Source organism: Agelaius phoeniceus, chromosome 1, assembly GCF_051311805.1.
Source record: "Agelaius phoeniceus isolate bAgePho1 chromosome 1, bAgePho1.hap1, whole genome shotgun sequence".
In the NCBI taxonomy this organism is placed as follows: Eukaryota; Metazoa; Chordata; class Aves; order Passeriformes; family Icteridae; genus Agelaius; species Agelaius phoeniceus.
Genome location: NC_135265.1, coordinates 47,050,509 through 47,070,526, shown reverse-complemented (window position 1 = coordinate 47,070,526; position 20,018 = coordinate 47,050,509). Strand labels below are relative to the sequence as shown.

At 37.8% G+C, this 20,018-nt stretch overlaps 1 protein-coding gene across 1 annotated transcript in view; it reads right to left on the bottom strand.

The window, feature by feature from the left end:
• Positions 1-20,018, bottom strand: part of AVL9 (AVL9 cell migration associated) — a 41,604-nt gene that overhangs the window by 11,656 nt on the left and 9,930 nt on the right. The window contains exons 2-10 of the mRNA XM_054638446.2: positions 14,132-14,252; positions 12,010-12,095; positions 9,850-9,921; positions 8,947-9,036; positions 8,511-8,577; positions 7,825-7,865; positions 6,673-6,711; positions 3,101-3,170; positions 1,956-2,503 (exon numbers count right to left, since the gene is read on the bottom strand). Of these exons, the coding sequence (XP_054494421.2) occupies positions 1,956-2,503; positions 3,101-3,170; positions 6,673-6,711; positions 7,825-7,865; positions 8,511-8,577; positions 8,947-9,036; positions 9,850-9,921; positions 12,010-12,095; positions 14,132-14,252 (1,134 nt within the window). The remainder of the gene's footprint in view (positions 1-1,955; positions 2,504-3,100; positions 3,171-6,672; positions 6,712-7,824; positions 7,866-8,510; positions 8,578-8,946; positions 9,037-9,849; positions 9,922-12,009; positions 12,096-14,131; positions 14,253-20,018) is intronic.

The window sequence follows — 20,018 nt, the reverse complement described above, 5'->3', positions numbered from 1 at the left end:
AGAAAGGAGCATAACTACTCCCTTTTGTTGTGTGAGACACAGGGATGGCCTTAGAGATGACAAGCCCTTATCAGTAGAAAACAAACAGCCTGTGTCAAAGGAACAACAGTGCTTTGAAAGGAATCACAAACCTAAGATGGAAAGTTTTCAAAAAATACAGCTCAAGAAGCAGGAAAAGGAAGGTTTAATTACTGTATACTAAAGTAGCAAAGTCTGGGAAATCTATCACTATTTAAAGTATCAAATGTCAGTTTACAAATGCACATTTGTAAGTACAACAACTTTTATTTTCATGAACATGTTCCATTCTTTTTTAAAAGAGTGCAGATGAAATTACTATTAGATCTGACAGAACTGGTACTAAAGAAACAAGTACCACAAGCTCTTTTCCCTTATACTCAGGTGTACCTGGATAATGTATTATGCCACCTGGCAAAATCTCCTCCCATTCAAATTTGTCAGATTTATTAAGTCTTTCCATGGCATGGCATAAAACAACCCTGCGTTAAGAGCTCTAAATGAGATGTAAACTTTCCAGTAAGTGGTTAAAACTGTAACTTTGAATCAGATTTTTCTGCTAACTCAGACATGCAAAGCCCTTTCTGCTTTAATTACATTGGCTGAACTCAAGTGAAAAGTGCCTTTGTGGAACAGAAGGCAAACATGTAGAAACTGTCAGCTTCCTTAAAATTCTTTTCCATTTGATGAGCACAGCAGCAAACAAAAGTTTGCACTTGGAGGTCCCCTTATCAATTATTTTATTCTTGCTTTCCATTTAGTATTTTCAAAGAACTAGACTAAATACAATTTACAGGTTATAGTTCACATTAGACAGATCATAAGGATAAACATCAAATGCAGATCTTTGTTGAAACAACATTTCTAATGGTGACATGAGGCAATACATTGAGGGCAATGACATTTGAGCTGCTCCCTTGGCCCACACAGTGTACTATTTCCAATGAAAGCTACAGGGAGAAACTTAAACACAATCAATCATAAAATATAATATTCTGTAAGGAAATGCAAATAAACCTCTGCAAAGGAAGAAAAAACACTTTGAACATCAGCAACTTGAGGAAATAAATCTGAATCTTCTATCTTCTACTATGGGCAAATGTTCATTTAAAAGTTTATTACATTAAAAACAAAACAATGAAATGTACTAAATAACTTTTTGTATCAATAGCAGTATCTTTAAAAGGGACACATTTTACCTGGTTTTTATGGGAAACTAGCCCTACTAACCAGCCCTACTTATCAGACCTATTGCTTGTTATCTGACTATGCCTATCAGAATCCTTAGAGATTCTGAAACACCTGGAGTTCAGTTAGATATCAGTGCAAGCTTAAAATTCAGCAGCTCAGCACCATGTACAGAGAAAGAGACAAACAGAAAGAGTTATCACAGACAGGAGGGTGAAATTTCATCTCATATATTTTTATGTGTGTATATATGTATTTATATACACATTTTGTGCATATATACACATATGCATTTAAAAATACATATACAGATACAAATGAAAAGAGGAAAACAGACTTAGGTGTCAGCAAAGGTAGAGCTTTCAGAATCTTTGTTTAGTTTAAGATATCTAAAGGCTTCTGAAGTACTCTGATCTTGCCCTATATAGGCTAGATCACCAATTCCTCAGAGTAAAAGAAAACTGTAGTTTCTGCTACATACAATTTATTAACCACAGTGGAGATGCAGGTTACCACCATGTAAAATTGAAAAAAAATTGCAAATGGTATTAAAGTAAAGGCATGAAAGTGGAATGCAAATATGCTTGCAAGGCCCTCTCAAGCCTTTCAACCTGACTAGGAGAGACCATACTAACATCTTTTGGAGAACCCTACTGTCCACCTGGAGCTCAGTAAGCAAAATTATTAGCCACTTCTGGAAAAAAAAAAAGTCTTCCTGAGTTCCCAGGTACCACAAAGAACATGCTTACCTTTGTAAAAATAGCCAGTGGCATCCCATACTGGTCCTCTTCCAAGCCAGACACCAGTCCTTGAACAAGCACCGTGTGCCCTGTGTTTGCCTGGGGCTGCACAGTGATGGGAAGGCCTTCGGAGCTCGCGCCTTTGCTCCGAAGATTTCCTGCCTCTTCTGACGCTGGGTTCTCACGTTCTTCTTCCTTCAAATGAGCCTCCTCCAAAATGCTGGGATCCAGGGTCTCCCAGTCACTTTCTGAGGAGGCTGGAGAAGCACGGGAAGGAACTTTCAGGCGCTGCACAGCTCCGTTGGAGGACTGAGCTCCACTGCAAGCCTTCTCGGCCTGGGAGAAAGGCACATCTGCTTTTTGACCTTCCAGTGAATTATCTCCTGCCATTTTCCCATCTCCTTTCCCTATTCCTAAGTTTGCATTCGAAGCATCAGCAGCAGACACAGAAACATAGTCATCTAACCGTGGTGGATTTTCCTGCAAGCCAGCATCTTCTGATATGCTCTTTCTTGGTCTGTAGTGTGAGCAGTCACTAAGACCATGTTCAATCATACCTGGGAAGAACAGCAAACACAAATATCAGCATCTCAATCAAAATTTTAGTGACTTTTGTGGAGGAAAAAAAATTGCTTTTGGGTACATAGAGGAAATAATGTAATTTAAAACACTACTTTGGGGAGGGAGGGGTGTTTTAAATAACCCAAACCCTACACTTTCTCTCCTAAAGAATCTGCCTTAACATTTTGCTTTAAGAAGACTGGTTAGAAGCTAAGGATTAGCAAGGTTAGGGGTTATGATTGCTTGTTTGTTTGTTTTTATGAGCATATGTGGAAGGAAAAGTTTATATTTTGGGGCTTTAAGCAACTAAACAGGAATGTGTTACTTATTCAGGAGCCCCATCTATGTTTCCCACAGGAAATACAGAAAATCCAGTGGCTCCAATGAAGCACAAGAAATAACCCATAAAATGCAAGTAGTAAGTGTTAGGAGGTGTGTGCATAGTACATGGACATGCACACAAGTCACCCATTTTTCAGGCAACATATCAACCTAATTTTATTATCACATGAGTTGATTTCCAAGTGACAGCACAACCTGTCTCAGTTATCACCAGAAAACATAGAAAAAGAAGTTCAAACTTCTTTTCTTACCAGGAAAGAGTGACAAGACAGTCATCAGAGCTCCCACCAATCTATTTACAGGAGAAATATAAAACAGCACCTAGTGGCAGGAGGGAGGACAATGGGAAGAAGAGAGAGTGCAAGAGAGAAAAGGAGAATTAGGGAGGGGAGAATGAGAAAAACAACATTATACATATGCATGACAAATGACACATACAAACTATTCAAGGCACTGCTTTTTATGTTATATTAGAAAGTCTGCTCACTAACAAAACTTCCTACAAGAGTTCAAAGTAAACATTTGTATATGCATACAGAATCCTTATATAATATTTGTAAGATAGGTTATATATATATATATATATGTATGTATGTATACATGTGTTTGTAACACACTTCTCAGTTATTCAGGTTTTTCTACTGGTTTTTAAGACTTTTTCCAAACTGATCCAGTTACTGAAGAACTGACAGAAAAAAGTTTTTCCTGGCATGCTGCATAAATTCTTGCTCATTTGTAGCACATTAAATTCTCTGTTATAAATCAAAGAGGCCAAATAATCTCCATTCCAGAACACTGATACAAACCTATGCAAAAACATTTCTTTTAAGGAATTATATTAAGGATATGTAGATAAACTAAAAACAGGATAAATGCTGCATGCATTTATTACAGTAATATTCATATGTAACAAAAAAGATTTTTTAGAAACAGAATACATGAGTGGTACTAACTTTGGTAAAGCACTTAAGGCATAACATGGAAAAACAGAATCTCCTTAATTAAATCAGAGAGACTGGAATTAGTAAATTAGTTAGGAATTCAAAAGGGGGTGTCAAAGGCTAGCAATGAAAGAAGAAATAGATGCCAGACTAAATATTATTACTAGAATTTCCTCAAAATAAGCCTTCAGGGAAAAAGAGGGGGGGAAAGAAAAAAAAAAAAACACAAAAAAACCCAACAAAACCAAATAACAAAACCAAACCAAAACAATCCAACCCCAAAAAATCCCCACAGAAGTAAACTTGTCTAAAATGCCATTTTTGCATTCTTAAGCAGCACAAAGCACAATATCAGTAAAAAACCATAGATAAGCATTACAAGGAATCAAGAGTGCAAAGGAATACAGAATAATCTAGCTTTACGACTTCGCAGTCCAGTTTACTAAGCAGACGATGTAAATAAAAGTGCAAGTTTGTAGACTTAGTCTTCATAAGATAGACACTTTAGAAGAGACTGATGAATAATAGCTCATGTCCCTCTAGTGTTTGCCAATCTCCAAGCTAGTGAACTGATGGGACAAAGACCTACACAGCCTTAACACAGGCCAGATGATATTTAATGGTACCACAGCTGAAAACAGACTCTGTATATTATCCTAAATATACCACAAAAACATTCTACAAGGTAAGTGAATTCAAATTGCAACAACCACTGGAAAAGCACAATGAGATGAACAAGCAGCTCATCTGTGGAAAGAGTTTTGGTTGACTCCAGTGGGAATAAAAATGTGTAACTTTGAAGATGTTGCTTTATAATGTATGCATGAAAAATGCATGATATAATAGCAATGAACTGCAATAGAAAGCTTATGATACTCCCACAGGTTTAGATTCTCAGACACCATGCATTCTTAGCCAAGCTTATTTTTAAGCCTACAGAAATAATTAAGTCTATAAAGAAGTACCTTGTTTTAAAGAAATCTATTCCAGTCTAGGTTTTTGTTTGGGTATACCACTTACTTAGAGCAAATACTTTTCTGTATTTGTTTCATCAGGTCCCTCTGCCATCTTTCTGTCTATAAGGATTCACTACCTCTCCCAGCCCCACTACATGGCCTACTGCATGTACATCAGCAAACTGGGTGGTCCTGGCAGGAGAAATTGAAATGATCACCATCTGGAAGTAGTCTTCCAGCCTAATAACCACTGAGAGGTGAAAAAAATTCTTTTAGCCTGTGGAAAAACATCAACCAAATTACTACAGATTAAAGGAAATTAGGCTGTGGCATTTTCCAGATCAAGGAAAATTGGCATTACGAATGGCTTCTTGCATATTATATTTAAAATCTTTGAACATACAGATTCCCACAGTTATTCTGAAACCATAACATTTGCCAGAAAACAGGCAGTGCCTGAAAACCAAAACTTTCTTTTGAAATTGCAAGTGTTGTCTTCCTGTCAGAGCTTAGGGAAAACCAGACACAAAGCAACCTGAAGGTTTGTTCCATAAGCATTCAGTTACTTTCAAAACAATTTTGTATGTCTGAGTAATGTGAACACACTTGGGAAACCCTCTCTCTCCTCTCTTCCTGTACATTTGCATCTTGTGGTTTGAGCAGTTTCACAAAAGAACTGTAGCTCAGTGAGGTATTTTCTCTGTACATGTCCAAATGCTGAACTGATCTGGTGACCCCTACTGTGCCATAATTGTATTTTCTCAAGTGTACTTTTGCATAGCCTTTAATATAGTCATCTTCAGCGTATGCCTCCTTAATGCAGAAACTGCATTTATTCTCATCAACAAATACTGAGAGCTGTCAAGGTATATCTGACTTACAGAATTAAGTGACAAGTGCAAAAACTTTGGAGAAGCTGCTACATCTATTTTAAAACAGAACAGCGTATTTACTGCCTCGTGAAAGATATCTAGGTCTAGGATATAGACTTAAATAAACACCACCACAACTGTTTTGATAATTTATAGATTAAATTCTACTGACTTTCCAGCTGCAGCTAACAGGAAATCCTAACATGCCTTCCCATCACTCTGAAGAAATTGGGTTTTAATACAGCAGGTTCACTGAAGAAAAAGTAGCATTTGGGAAACTGAAACAAAGCTTTAAATAACATTTTTAAAGCAAAACAAAACAAAATCCCCGCATAAATATGCCTGGCAGCTGATACAGTCATTCCACTCTAAGTTCTTGCTCTAGGACATTAATATGAACACAGAAGGAAAAAAAAGTCCTGATTTCACATCTGCTTTCACATTTTGCATATTACACTTAAATTACTAAAACAGCACTGCTTCTGAGGCAGTAAGATAGCCCAAAGCAAGCACTGATCCTAGAATCCAGCAGTTATTACCAATTTATAATCTGAGTTCAGCCTGACCTAACAGATACAGCTCTCTTCATTGTCTCCTGCAGGTGTCCATGGAATTCAGGTCTGAAAGATACTTCTAGCACTTGTTTCTTTTGGTCTGTCTATTTAAAGCCTGAACCAGAAGTTCTTCTTACTGAATCTCTATAAAGCTGTGCCTTTTTAGGTACCCACATTTCCTCAGTTCCTCCACACAAGTATCTCTCTGCATCTCATTTGTATCCCATCCTATATTTTACAGTAGGTTATGTTTCTCTGGTCACATTTCATCACATTTTACTTTGGCTGTGATAGCAATTAAAGAAACAAAGTGTGAACAGAATAGAGGTGGAGGCAAATGTATAAGTCAACACACAGCAGTTTCTTTAAGCCTAATAACCTAATTTATATATTGATGCAAAGTTGTTGATATGACTTCAGATGTTTCTATTTTACAGATGAAAAATACTTAACATCTATGTTTCTATTTAAACTACCTGCCTCAGCTTACAAAATGTTACCTTTTTCTCTAGAAGAATCAATTTAAAAAGGATCAAGACCTGAAAAAAAACACAAAAAGAAAAAAATTGGTGAGCCAACCAGTGCCATTTCTCAAAAATAATGTGCAAGCATAACCTCTTCTTCAAGGTTTTGTGTTAATCACTGCATAACAATCAAATGACCAAATGCATTTGACCAGTGAAAACCAGTGTACCAGTACCCTTTCTCCACCTGAGCACACATTTTAAAATAGCATGAGATGGAAAAAAAACCCAAAAAACAACCAAAACCTCCACAAAAAAGAACTGTATAATTTGAATCATACGTAGCTTAGCAGAAAGAATATGTTGCACAATTCCAGCATTTTAAAAAACAGTAAACTACATAAACATAAAAGAGTTCCTCCACAGAATTACTGAAAAAAAATCCAGCAAAATACCAAGAAGAATATTCACCTCACCTAATTTTAGGCATCTGGATTACAAGTGGCTGTCCAGACTCTCTACATTAAGGAAAAACAGAGATGCTTCTGGGGTATGATTGGCAGACATCTGAAGTTAAACAAAAATGAGTTCTACCCCAAAAATCTACTGAACAGGTGCAAATACACCATGAAATTCAGATCTTCAAAGTTGTTTCCTTGATGCATCTCAGTTAATAAAAGATTCTAAATGCTATTTGTACTTTAGCTATAGCACATATACTCAATTTCAACAAAAATTAGGAAAAAGAAGGACAGATCTAAGTCCCCTCAGGTTCTGTGATGGCAGAAGCTACAAAATTTACAAAACACAGGAAAAATGCTCCAAGTTGTGTCTGCACAGACTTTAGCAATAGTCTTTTTATCATATTCATCAAATGAGAAACAGGAAATAGAAACAAGATCACAAATGAGATAGCATTTGCACTTTGGGACAGGACTAAAAAATGTCCCACAAACTTAGAAATCTCCAGGAATCTCTCAGACTACCAAAACTTCTTAGTCTGGAATGTGCTTTCACTGAAGTTATGCAGGTGGAATTGGAGGGAAAAATCAGGAGGCTGTAAATAGCAGTACTTAGGAAACAGACTACTTACTTGTAGCTCAGGTATGTCTAGATATGTTTATTTTTCTATTATATTTCTATTTCTAAATAGTGCAGTCCTTTAAAAATCTAGTACAGAATACCTACCTTGTGTCTAAAATGGAGAACAAGATCCCGAGGAGACAGACCTGAGACACCAAAAAGAGAGCAATTGTTACAATTAAACAGCTGATAGGGATCCTAATTTACTTCTTGTCACCATTTTTCAGCATGTGGGAGACACCCATTATGGATTCTGTGTGAACCTGGTTATTTCAATAGCAGAATTCATAAAAAATGCCTTTTTTGGGGGGGGGAGCAAGAATTCATTGACAATAGAGACAAGAATAACATGAGTAGTTGTGCTCTGAGTTAATGCCACACAGCATTAGGGTGCCACTGAGGTAAATACTACACTGTGCATTCAGAAAGCACAGGGAAGAGTCAGAACTGGGTGGTGAGATATCCTAAATAACAGGTAGTAACACGCAAGCTTGAACAATTGGATGGTGTGGGGTGCTGAATCTAAAACTGAAGAAGGTATTGCTTACCAAAAGCAGATAAACAGCTGCTAGTCAGACTGTTAGGTCAAGGAGTAATATGGCTTTCAACCTGCAACTGACTCCTATTATGAAAGCAACACTACATTTTATATTTATTTAAATCCATTAATAAAGAAATGCAGATCTCTGGTGCTTAACCTGTTAATGCACATCAACAAATTAGCTCAGGAGAGGCATGTGTTGTTTAGTGTAACATCCTCTCTGCTGCTTTGTACAAAACAAGTCACTTACCAAGATAAACTTGTGACCCTTCTAAGGAAGTATTGCCCAAGGAACTATTCATATGATCATAAAGTTCCTGTAAAAGTTAGAACAAAGGAAAAAAAAAAACAAACCCAGAAGGTGTTAATGGCATATGGTCACACAAAATCCAGAATAAATAAAATTCACTTATTTAAGGATTTCAATGGCTTACTCCAGAAAGAAAGCAAAGTTTTACTAATGGAATCAACAGAGATACAGGCTGACAACCACACTTGTATCTCATAACAATCAGAAAGTTGACTCTGTCAGATTAGGGTAGTACATTAAGTTCATGTTAAAGTATTACAGGAGCTGAATAACTGAATGACTTATGCAAAAGGAATATTTGAGCATTAAATTAAAACACTGAAGTTTGTGGCCATACATTGAAAGCTGTTCTGTGTGGATTTTACTGGAAAGTTACCTTTAGAATGGAAATTTGTGAGAAGTCTTTTTCTTCAAAATATGCATGTGTGATGAGTTGCAGCTTTGCCTGAAGTAACCCATACAAAGGCTTGGAAGAAAAACAAACACAAAAGCAAGTGAATGAAACTATTTAGTCACTCATTTTGAACTTTAATCTTCTTCCATGCTTATGTTGCAATACTGACACTTTACTATACACAGAGTTCATGGATGAGCAGTCCTCAGTAGCTAACTCCCACCATCTTTCTTCTGTGCTCATTTTAAATGATGATAATTTCATTTTCTTCCCATTTGCATGTACCATACCCTCACTGAACATCTTTCTGGAAAAGTAGTTTCCTGCTTTAACACCGTTCATAATAGTAACAATTCCAGTAATAGTTCTTTCTTCAGCTTTAAGCAGAAAAATAATTTCTGTTCCCTGCCTAGTGACCAGCAGCTTTTGATGAATAGGTAGAAATAAAAGATATCTGTTCAAAACAAGAATATGCTCTATGTGTGGATATCAGAAAACCTCCTTCACAGTTGAAGGTGGTAGCCACTCTCTTCAGCTACTATGCTAGATGATCTTTGAGGCCCTTTCCAACCCTACCCATTCCATGATTATACTAGCCAAACTCCTCATTTCTACCACATTAAACTGAGTTAGTAGCATTTAAGAAGGATCAGAGTATCCTCATCCATGACAACAGGCAGACACTTTTCCAGTTACAAGCAGATACCACAAATCAAGGCAGCTCACTCAAATGCCACAGCCTTCCAATTCAATTTTACTCTAGTATTTTGTTACTCTGAAATGGCTAAGACAGATATTTGAAGCCAAATGTTCCAAATAAGAATATGGAAGAACAACTGTTAAAATTACCTGAAAGTGTTTTGGGAGTTAAATAAACATTCTTACCAGCTGGCTGAGAACACAGACACTTTTCTGTACAGTTTCTCGGGTGATGTCTGCTTGCCGTACTTTTAAAGCCTAAGAAATAGAAGTATTACAGTGTTTTTACCCAAACATAATTTCAAAAAGAATTATTTCCCAAGTCTAGTTGTCACATACTACTTCCCTATTTAAACAAAATCCTAAAACTAGCTATCTTCAGTGGTGGAATATCCAAACCATGAGATAGGCTGGGAAGGAGGGGCACGGGTGTCATCCCCTATGCTAAGGAATGGTGAGATTGTGAAGAGTTCCCTCTGAAAAACAGTCACAAACAGGTCAAGAGTTTGTGGGTAGAAATCAAGGACAGAACCTATAAAGGACACCTGGTTGGAGTCTACCACAAGGTGCCTGATCAGGGGGAGCCTGTTGACAAGGCCTTGCTTCAAGAATGGGAAGCATTGTGCTGAAAAGCTCTCATCCTAATGGGGGAATTCAACCACTTGGATGTTGGCTAGGAAAGAAATGCAATGAGTCTGTGGATGCCCCATCCCTGGCAGCTTTCAAGGCTAAGCTGGATGGGGCTTTGAGAAACTTGGTCCAGCAGGTAGCATCCCTGCCCATGGCAGGGAGTTGGAACCAGATGATCTTTAAGGCTCCTTCCAACCCAAACCATTGTATGGCAATTCTATGATTCTACCTAGTAAAAAGGGTCATAACACTGACATGTCAGAGCTGTATTCTCATCTCATCATGTCCAGCAAAGATCCAAACACAGCTGTGATGATGGGCAAAGCACCATTTAAAAGACACTAGTGTGAGAAAAAGGTAATAGGAAAAGGAAATGGCATTTTAACTCAGGGGAATGTATGGGAGAGAAACCACAACACATCACTTGCTCTTTAACATCATCTGTGAAAACAGACCAGATTACAAAGTCTCTTAGAAATTTCTTGTTTCATATTCAAGCATCTTTTTTGAGCCACTCATAAAATAAAAGCTTATCCACAAAATAGGCTACATTCTCAGCCAGAACAAATGGTCCCAGTACTTAACAGCAAACCAAGAAATGGTGAGGGCAGAACACACACAAATGATTCACTTAACTGTACAAAACAGAAAATGTATGGACTGCAGCCCACACATCAAAAAGGACAGATGGAGAGAGTGCTAGAGCTGTCATATGAAACACATTGGGTTGTTCCAAAGAGTTTATTTTAAACATCTATTTATCTTCTTAATTGGTTACTAAAAAGCATAAACTGACTCTAAATCACAGAATACAGTGAAGGTTGGTGCAAGAAATGAGTGAATGAAAACCAACATGGAATTTAGTTCAAAAGAAATGGAATTAAAAACTGCACGAGTAAAATTTCTCCTAGAGCAAGAAAAGGAACTTGAAATATAATCAAGATGTAATTAACACAGAAATAGAGTACATAAACAAGTCATATATTCAGAGGGTGAATCAAACCCACATGACATTCCAGATTATTGGGAATTCACTGAAAAAAAATAAGTAATTTTAAAAGAAATTTGTAATCGCTTCTCAATTCTAAGTGCAGAGATCATATGACCATTACTATTTTGAAAATATGGAATTATTTGAGTAGATCAAATACTTAATTTCCTCAGTGTGATCACGTGCACACTGTGGCTCTCCTCAATTTTTCAGTTTTACGGCTGAAGATTGGTATCACTAAGCAGCTACCCTGAATGGGAAGATTCCAGTCTACTCTACAAGTGTACATTTGGCAATGGGAGCAGGTGAAGAGAAACATCCCTACACTTGCATGGCCAGATCCCAGGAAGTACTCAAATGGGGAGAAATTTCAACTTTTTCCACCCAGAAGGCCTACTGCCTGAAAACTTAACTTTGCCACTTGACAGACTGTCAGTTGAGTTTTGCTGCTTCGTGCTGATGGCTAGATTGGCTCTCAAGAAACAAAATGTATTTTTCAATTGCCTTGAACATTTCAGAAGATCACCATACACCTGCTGATGTATGGGACAGAATACTTCTCAAGTTTTGGAGCTACATACTGTGAGCACTTTCACAGACTTTTAATGTAACACAATCATGCAGTTTTTGCCTGGTAATGTAATGCAAGCCACTGAATTTTAGGGCTGTTAATGCACTGAGCCTATTATTCATTAATATAATTAATTCCCAACTTGGAAGGTTACCTTTGCTTCAATCTGCCGATAGCAAGAGACACCATACACCGTGGTTCGATCCCCGCACCTCGGAGGCAGGTGGAAAAACACAGTATCTAGAAAAAAAAGACAAGACTGTTTTGTCATTCACTAACAAGAGCTTGGTATATTTATTTTCAGCATCCCTTGAAGGTTTACTGCAGAAAGCACTGGCAAACATTTGTTTCTAAAAAAAATAAAAATAAAAACAAACAAGTTACTTATAAAGTTATGTCTGGACCCAAATTAGTTTTCACATTGCAAGATAATTTGTGGTTTGCAGGACACCTGCATGTTTAGCTAGACCAAGCCAACACTGCTGTTCAGAAGCAGCTACTGACAGCAGAGAAGGGCCACTGAAAGCTACAGGCATTCCCAGTTCAGCACAAAGAAGCAGAGGCAAGGCACTGTGAGTCAGTGTGTACAGCTCAGAGTGTGATGCCATTAAGAAGGCAAACAGAGTCAATATAGGGGAAAAAATCTTGAATCAATCTCAGTTGAAAGGTTAGAGCAGCTCCTACCTCTGCCAAGGTAGATATCTGCACCACCACCAGCACTACACTACCAAAAAGAATTTGTGAAACCTAAAAAATTACTGTTTTTACAAATAATTATTGTTTTTGTGCAAGTGCAACATGAAAAATTAAAGTATCTATAAAATATCACAAGAGACAGACTTTTATGGCTTGAGATATACACGCACATATATCCACACACCTGCTGCTACTGCAAAAAAGTTGTTAAATTGTAAGCAAAGACAGTTGTCCTCTCCTTTCAAAACATGAGTGAAATCTTTTTTGAAACCAACTATTAATTTTTTGTTTGCTTCATAGTAAGAATATGAACAGGAGAGACAATCCCACATGCATTATGACCAACAGAGAGGGGGACTTTTTATAACAAAGCTTACTACCTTGATCAAGTTTGTATTCTGGAGATCACCCTAGGGTTTTAGAAAGCCTGTATGATGATTTCCTGGACCAAGTTATCCTCTTCGCACAAATGTAACCATCCACAGGAATTAGTTTAAAACTCAAAACCAGATATCTAATAAAGTTACAGTAAATGAAATACAGTTATAATCAGAAAATCTAATTGCCTGATTCAAGTTCATGTGTATTCTTGCCTACAAAACACAAGGATATATATTTCTCCTTTGCTGCCAACTCTTTTTTGTCCTTACCAAAAAATAAACAGTTATGTTATGTTCTTCTAGCACAGCAATAAATATGCTCAAAATTGAGTATTAACTGGAATGGTAATGAGAGAAGAGAGAGCAGGTAAATGCAGCTGCATGTGATTTTCCTAGGTTTGAATGTTGTCTACTTGTAATGTATTTAACAATGCAGAAATTCAGCAAAAATCATGGCCCAGAGCAGTCAGAGACATTCTTATTGCTGCTAGGAAAGGGACTATTTTGATAAACTGCTTTTGATTCCAAATGAAATCTCCAAAAGCTGGACAATAGGGAAGCTAAGTATATAATGTTAAAAAACTAAACAAATTAAAAGTAGTATTAAAGGGTTTTTGTGATTTTGCTGTTTGAAGTGACTTCCTTGTCTGCTCTGCAGAAAAAAAAAAAGATGAAACAACTGGACACAAATATAAATGTCAGGGGTTAACAGAACTGCTAATAAAGGAATAAATGCAATACTAAAAAATTAAAAGTGCCACAAACTTGGTGGTGACTATATGCCAAATGGATATTTCTGTCTTTATTCTGCCCAAAAAAACTCTTTTAAAGCTCACACCATTATACTGACATGGATTTCCATGACTTGTAGTTCATTTTTAAGCACCTCTAAATTAGTGAAGGAGAGTTTATTCACCCTTCCAAGAACTTCTGAGAAAGCCAGCAGCCTTGCTTTGTGCTAGAACTATGCAAAATCGATGTGTAACCCTGAAGTTTTTACTAACATCTGAATTCTGGATGTAGAAGGTACACTTTTACTTTCACCTAAAGAAATATATCATTGCCAATGTATTTTGCAACCTCAACAAAAAGTGCAGGAAGTATAGCAGTAAAAAGAATCACTGGTCAGCTGTTCAGATATCAGGCTTTTTCCCTGGGCTGCAGCAGAAGTACACACAACTTTTCTCTCTCATTTCTCACCTTCCTGATAGTTGTGAGCGCCATCCGGTAAGGCAAGAAATGGCAAGTACTTCCATTCCTCTGGTAAACTGTGACTGTCATGTCCTCCTCCAGGTTTTAGGGGAGGATAGGAAAATTCAACCTAAACAAACAAATGAAAACAAAAGGGAGAAAAAGAGAGAATACATTACAGTTACTATACAAGCAGGCCTCTATGATTCAGCCTAGCACTTTTTTCCTATCAATATTATGGCAAAAAAATGGTTTTCTTCCAACTAGCATTGCTTGTCTCTTCCTTCAATGCACCCACAGACTGACTTGTGTGGTTTAACTAACAGGCCTTGGGCAAATTTGGCTTTTAGAGCCTAATTCCTTTCCCTCAAGAGAAATGAAAAGAGATCTTCAAGCAGAAAACAGCACCCAAGAGCTGAATATCTTCTACCCTGTGTGCACAGAGCCAGCAGCACATTGCCACACCTGCAACAACAGCAGGGGTCATTGCTGGGGCACACATATCCTGAAAGCAGATTTGACTTCTCAGCCCTTGATGCTCATGACTGGGTAATGCTAACACATGCAGGCCTCTCTTTTACCCTGCAAGACATTGCATCATCTCAGAAACATACTAACAGAAACACTGGTTTATATATTTTTATGTCCCTGACTGCAACATGTTCTACACAATGGCCAAAATTTTTTTGCTTTCACTAAGAAATCCTGCTTTTCAATTTTGCCTTTCATTTAATTGCCATTTTCCTCTTTTTCCTAGAAACAGGGACAACCTTTCCATTTCTTGCACTACGCTACAAGTCCACCACAGACCCACACAATCAGCATCTTTACAGTGCAATCTTCTTTTCCTATGGAGATCCCTCTGGTTTCCCAGCCACTTCCACCAACTCTTTTCCAGACAGCATTTCTTAATTCAGTGAACAAAATCTAAACACAGATTCCTCAGTAAAAGAAACTGTTTATTGATACTGCAACTTCTCTCCAAGGATAGTTAATGAGCTGTAAAATGTATGTACACATGGAAAATAAAAATCATGACAAAGCAAGTATATAAATAATCTTAGCATTTGATGACTAATAAAATAAAATAGTAATAATAATAACATCAAAAGAAAAAACCTGTGAAAGATGAGCGTACCAAGGAAAAGTGAAATTCTTCACCTTAACACACGATGTCACTGTCTACAACTATTGCCAACTTGAGAAAAAGGTACAAAGGACAAGAAAACACCAGGAGTTCAGCCTTGCTACTTGTATCAATTTCAAGTTTTCTTATTCCTTGTTATGGTGCGTTGACCCTGGCTGGACACCAGGAGCCAACCAAGGCTGCTCTCTCACTTCCCTCCTCACCTGGGTAACATAAGAGAAAACATAACGAAAGGCTCATGGGTTGAGCTAAGGGCAGGGAGGGCTCACTGACCAGTCACTGTCATGGGCAAAACAGACTTGGCTTGGCGAAATTAACTTTATACCAATAAAACAGACTAAGATAATAAGAAGTAAACTCAAATCTTGAAATTATTTTCTCCTCACCCTGGGGTGGGTTAATTCCTTCCTGGACTTAACTTTATTCCTGATTCTCTACCTCCTCCCCCAGCAGTGCAGGGGGATGGGAATGGTTCGTGATCAGTTCATCACACCTTGTCTCTGCTGCTGCCTCCTCCTCAGAGGGAGGAATCCTTCCCTGCTCCAGCATGGGGGCCCTCCCCCAGCAGACTGCTCCATAAACTTCTCCCAAGTGAGTTCTTGCCACAGGCTGCAGTTCTTCATGAGCTGCTCACCAGGCTGGGTCCCTTCCACTGAGATCAGGAACAGATTCCAGGGCAGGTCCCCTGTGGGGTGACCTGTTCCAGCACAGGCTTCCCATGGGGCCACAGCCTCGCTCAGGTTTCTGCCTGCTCTGCCATGGGGGTGTCTACAAGGAGATCTCTGCTCCTCCATGGACCTCCCTGGGCTGCAGGAGGACAGCCTTGCCTTACTGTGGCCTTCATGACAGCCCACAGGGGAATCTCTGCTCCAGGGCATCTCCAGCCCTTCCTGCTTTGCTGGCCTTGGTGTCTGCAGGGCTGTTTCTCTCACATACTCTCACTCCTCTCTCCTCTGGCTGCAATTTGCTGCTCTGCAATAACTTTTCTCTCAAACACAGGAACTCAGAGGTGCTACCACCACCCCTGATGGGCACTAACCAGCCCTGAGTCTCTCCCTGGCTCTGTCAGACATGGAGGAAGCTTCTGGCAGCCTCTCAGAGAAGCCACTCCTGTAACCCCCTGTAACTATGAGGAATCCATAGAGTCTTTTAAAAAAAATATGCCCCTAAGAAAAAAAAGAAGAGCATCTGACTCCTAAATGAGATACAAACACTGGAATTAGCATCCATACAAGGAGTAGAGAAACTGTCTGCCATTTAGTATGCACATACATCCTGAGAATTCCCTGTTATCCTTTTCAAGTCACAAAACTAAAATGGTGGATAAAATTAAAATGGTAGAAACGTCACATAAATGTCTGCAGTATCATACCTTTTGCTGATGCTCAGATTCAAACTGGCTGGCTGAAAACACTGTTTACAGAATTATTATTAGAATCTCATAGGAGTAACTTTAGCAATAAATATAGCACAGTTTCTAAGTTTAAAACATAGATAGTCAAGGAGCACCTACACTTAGGTCCTGACTCAGGTATTTTATTTCACTGCATGGCCAACAGAGAGGGATTCAAATTCACCTCTGGAAGAGTTTCTTTCTAACAAATACAGAAGAAACCCTGAGTTCCCTTAGATTCCAGCAAATACATTCAATGCATCATTCCTGACAGGGAAATACTTTAAGGATTTAAGACATCATTGCTTCCAACCACCTTCAGAATTACCATTGTATTTTGCACTCCAGCCAAATAATGAATTAGGAGACAAATTTAAAGGAAAGATGGGTAAGATGAGTCAAGATCCATGAAAAACACATATTCACTAAGGAACACTCCTTTGTAAGGAGCAGAATAAAGCTGAGAAATCTGGATCCTGTGTTCTTTTCACAGTGTGAAATTTGATAAAGAACTACTTTGTTCTAGCTCACAATATGCTATTAACACCTCTGTTGCTATCAGATAATCCCAGTAACAGGGATTTCTGCAGGTTCTGTCAGTTCCAAATTCAATAAACTGTACAGGCATTAATGACACTGATGACAATCTTATTTTCTATTAGTTGTCTTCTTTCAAAAACCAGTTTTATTATAAATCTCTGTATGCATGTGTGTGTATAAGAGAGAAGATCACAAAAGTAGTTTTAGTTTTGATTTGCTTGAGTTAAGTGGCCTTAAATACTCCATTTTACACTTTATGATAGTCCTAATTTACATTATGACATACTATTATTTCTCCTCCTCCCCAAGAGGATCTATATAGGACATATTCTGGTTTCTAAGGAGGAACCACATTCACGTAGTTTAATAGAATTGCTGCTGGACAAAGTACCAAAAGTATGGAAGTAACAAAGAAACAGGAAAAGGAACAGTCCAACAGCAAGAAGAGCAGGGAATGGCCTAGAGCACTTCTTTCCATCCCTCCTCCAACTTAACAGCTCCCAGTGATGAGAAAGTTTGACTTTTTGATATTAAATAAGCAGTCACTGCAGGTGGGAGTCATGTCAGATGACTGTATGTGAAAAAGCAAGATCTCCAAGGCAGTTTTCCTAAGCATTCTGCAAAGCCAGAGAAAACAGACACTTGCAGAGGGTGATTCATCTGATCTGTTTCTTTTGACCATCTCTGAAGAGAGCTAGATCTAAGTCTAATTTGCAGATGACTGACTTAATGCAAATGAAACTCACCCTAACTGTTCCCCATCCTCTAGGTGTTCTGCTTGATTTCTCCAGCTCAGACTTGCATCAATTGCAGTTAGGAATCCTTTGCACAGAAAGAAACCATTATTTCAAAAACAAAGTATTGTAAGAATACTGAGCAGCCTTAAAACAATGGCTAAAACCTCACAGATCTTGAAAATCATGAAACTGAGCAGTGCACATGTATAGAGGTGGTAATACTGGGGTAAACAGAATTTCAGTCCTATCGTTTCTGAGTTTTCAAACAACTAGAGTCTCAGCAAAACCCTTCCCAGCCTGTGTGTGCAAATTACAGAGCAGTGCTCCTACAGAAGGAAACTTAAAAAGTTATTTTCTTATCATTTTCCACCTTAAACCCAAGACAAACCATGACATGGGGAAGAGATGGGACTACTGAAGAGACCTGTCTCATACCTCTTTTTCACCCTCTTCACAGAATGAAGAAAGAGGAGCTCATTTTTTATTTAAATATAACGGCTTGTTATGTAAATCCATTCACATATGCATGTGCATGCATAAACATGCACTTAAATGTCCCTGTATGTCATTAATACATGTATCACTACAAAAATGCCTGCAGATATGAAAAATAAAATGTAAAAGCCCAGTAGTCAACAGGAACAAAGATAAACACACAAGTTTTTAGAGCTGACTGCCAGAGAAAATTTCACAGGTTTTTGTCTCCTCAATTGAATTAATGAAGACTCCTCAACAAGATGAAATTCAATTCAAAGCTGAACTCCTGAGAGACTTCAAAATAAACTACATAAAACATGAACTACTATCTCCATGCATTTTTTACTCTTCCAAGTGTCAGGGATCTTCGTTCCAGCTGGAAATATTGGTCACACCTGTCAAGGGGTTTTGATGGCAATGCTTTTTGCCTGTGCAAACTGTCATGTTCTCTAAGCAGATGGGTCCTGATGGATTTCAGAACTAAAAACAATACAGAATATTGTCTTGAGGTGCAGGGGAGAAATAAATAACTGTGCTCTTCATTACACAAAATACTTCAACTCTTGTGAATTATCAAGTTAAAATAAAATGTAGTTTTAAAGAACTCCTTAAACAGAAGTACACCTGAATTTCTGGAACTATAATTTTTTATTTTTCTGGAATTCTGCTGCATTAACTAACCTTTAAAATGCAGTTTGCATTGAACCCAACAGTTTGGATGCAAAGCACCAATGAGCACACAATTCTAGTGAGAAGAAAAAAAAAATCAAGGCAATCTGGCTTTGTTCCTTCTCTTTAAAGGTACTTCCTAGCCAGAATAAATTTACTACACATTCATTAAGGCACAATAAGAAAACATGAGAGCAGGCAAGGAAAAATGCATTAAAGTTTCTACATCTAGGAATTAACATGATCGTTCTTTAAGAAAAATGCATTGATAGTGTCTTCTACTAAATTGCAAGTACACAATCAGAAGAGAAGTTCAAAAAGGAACTGATAAAAGAGGAATTTCCAAATATATGGGCATGTCCAGCTAATCTATTGCACTCAAACATTTGACAGGCAGTTGGCATTAATTTTACACTCAGGTAAGGTTGTTCTCCTTATCTGTGAAAATTGCTTAATTGTTAATCAAAGTAAAATCATCAGTGAGCACTAAACAGGGATAATTTAAAATGTTCTAGCAAGTCAGTATAACCTTCCCACCCTGCCCACTTCATCTACTATCACATTTGAATTATAGCCACAATATAAGCTCTCCATTTTAGTACAACAGGTATTTTGGTAGATTTATCTTCAGATAAGTTATGAAAAAACATCTGGACTCAAGTAAATTTTTGCATTGATACAATGGAGAGATTATTTAATCTCAAAAAAATCTGACATCTTTAGAATTATAGTGTTGTATTAAAGACCCAGGATGCTTTCAGTAAGTTATAGAATCTAATTTACAGGAAGCAAACCCATTCCATCCTCTGAACAATTGTTTTGATTTCTCCCATTGCTTCAACTGCAACAAGCAGGTTGGATAATTGCTTGAAATGAAGAAAAGGAGATAAGCAAAACCCACTAATTACATTTCTATTTAGAGAATCTTTTCCT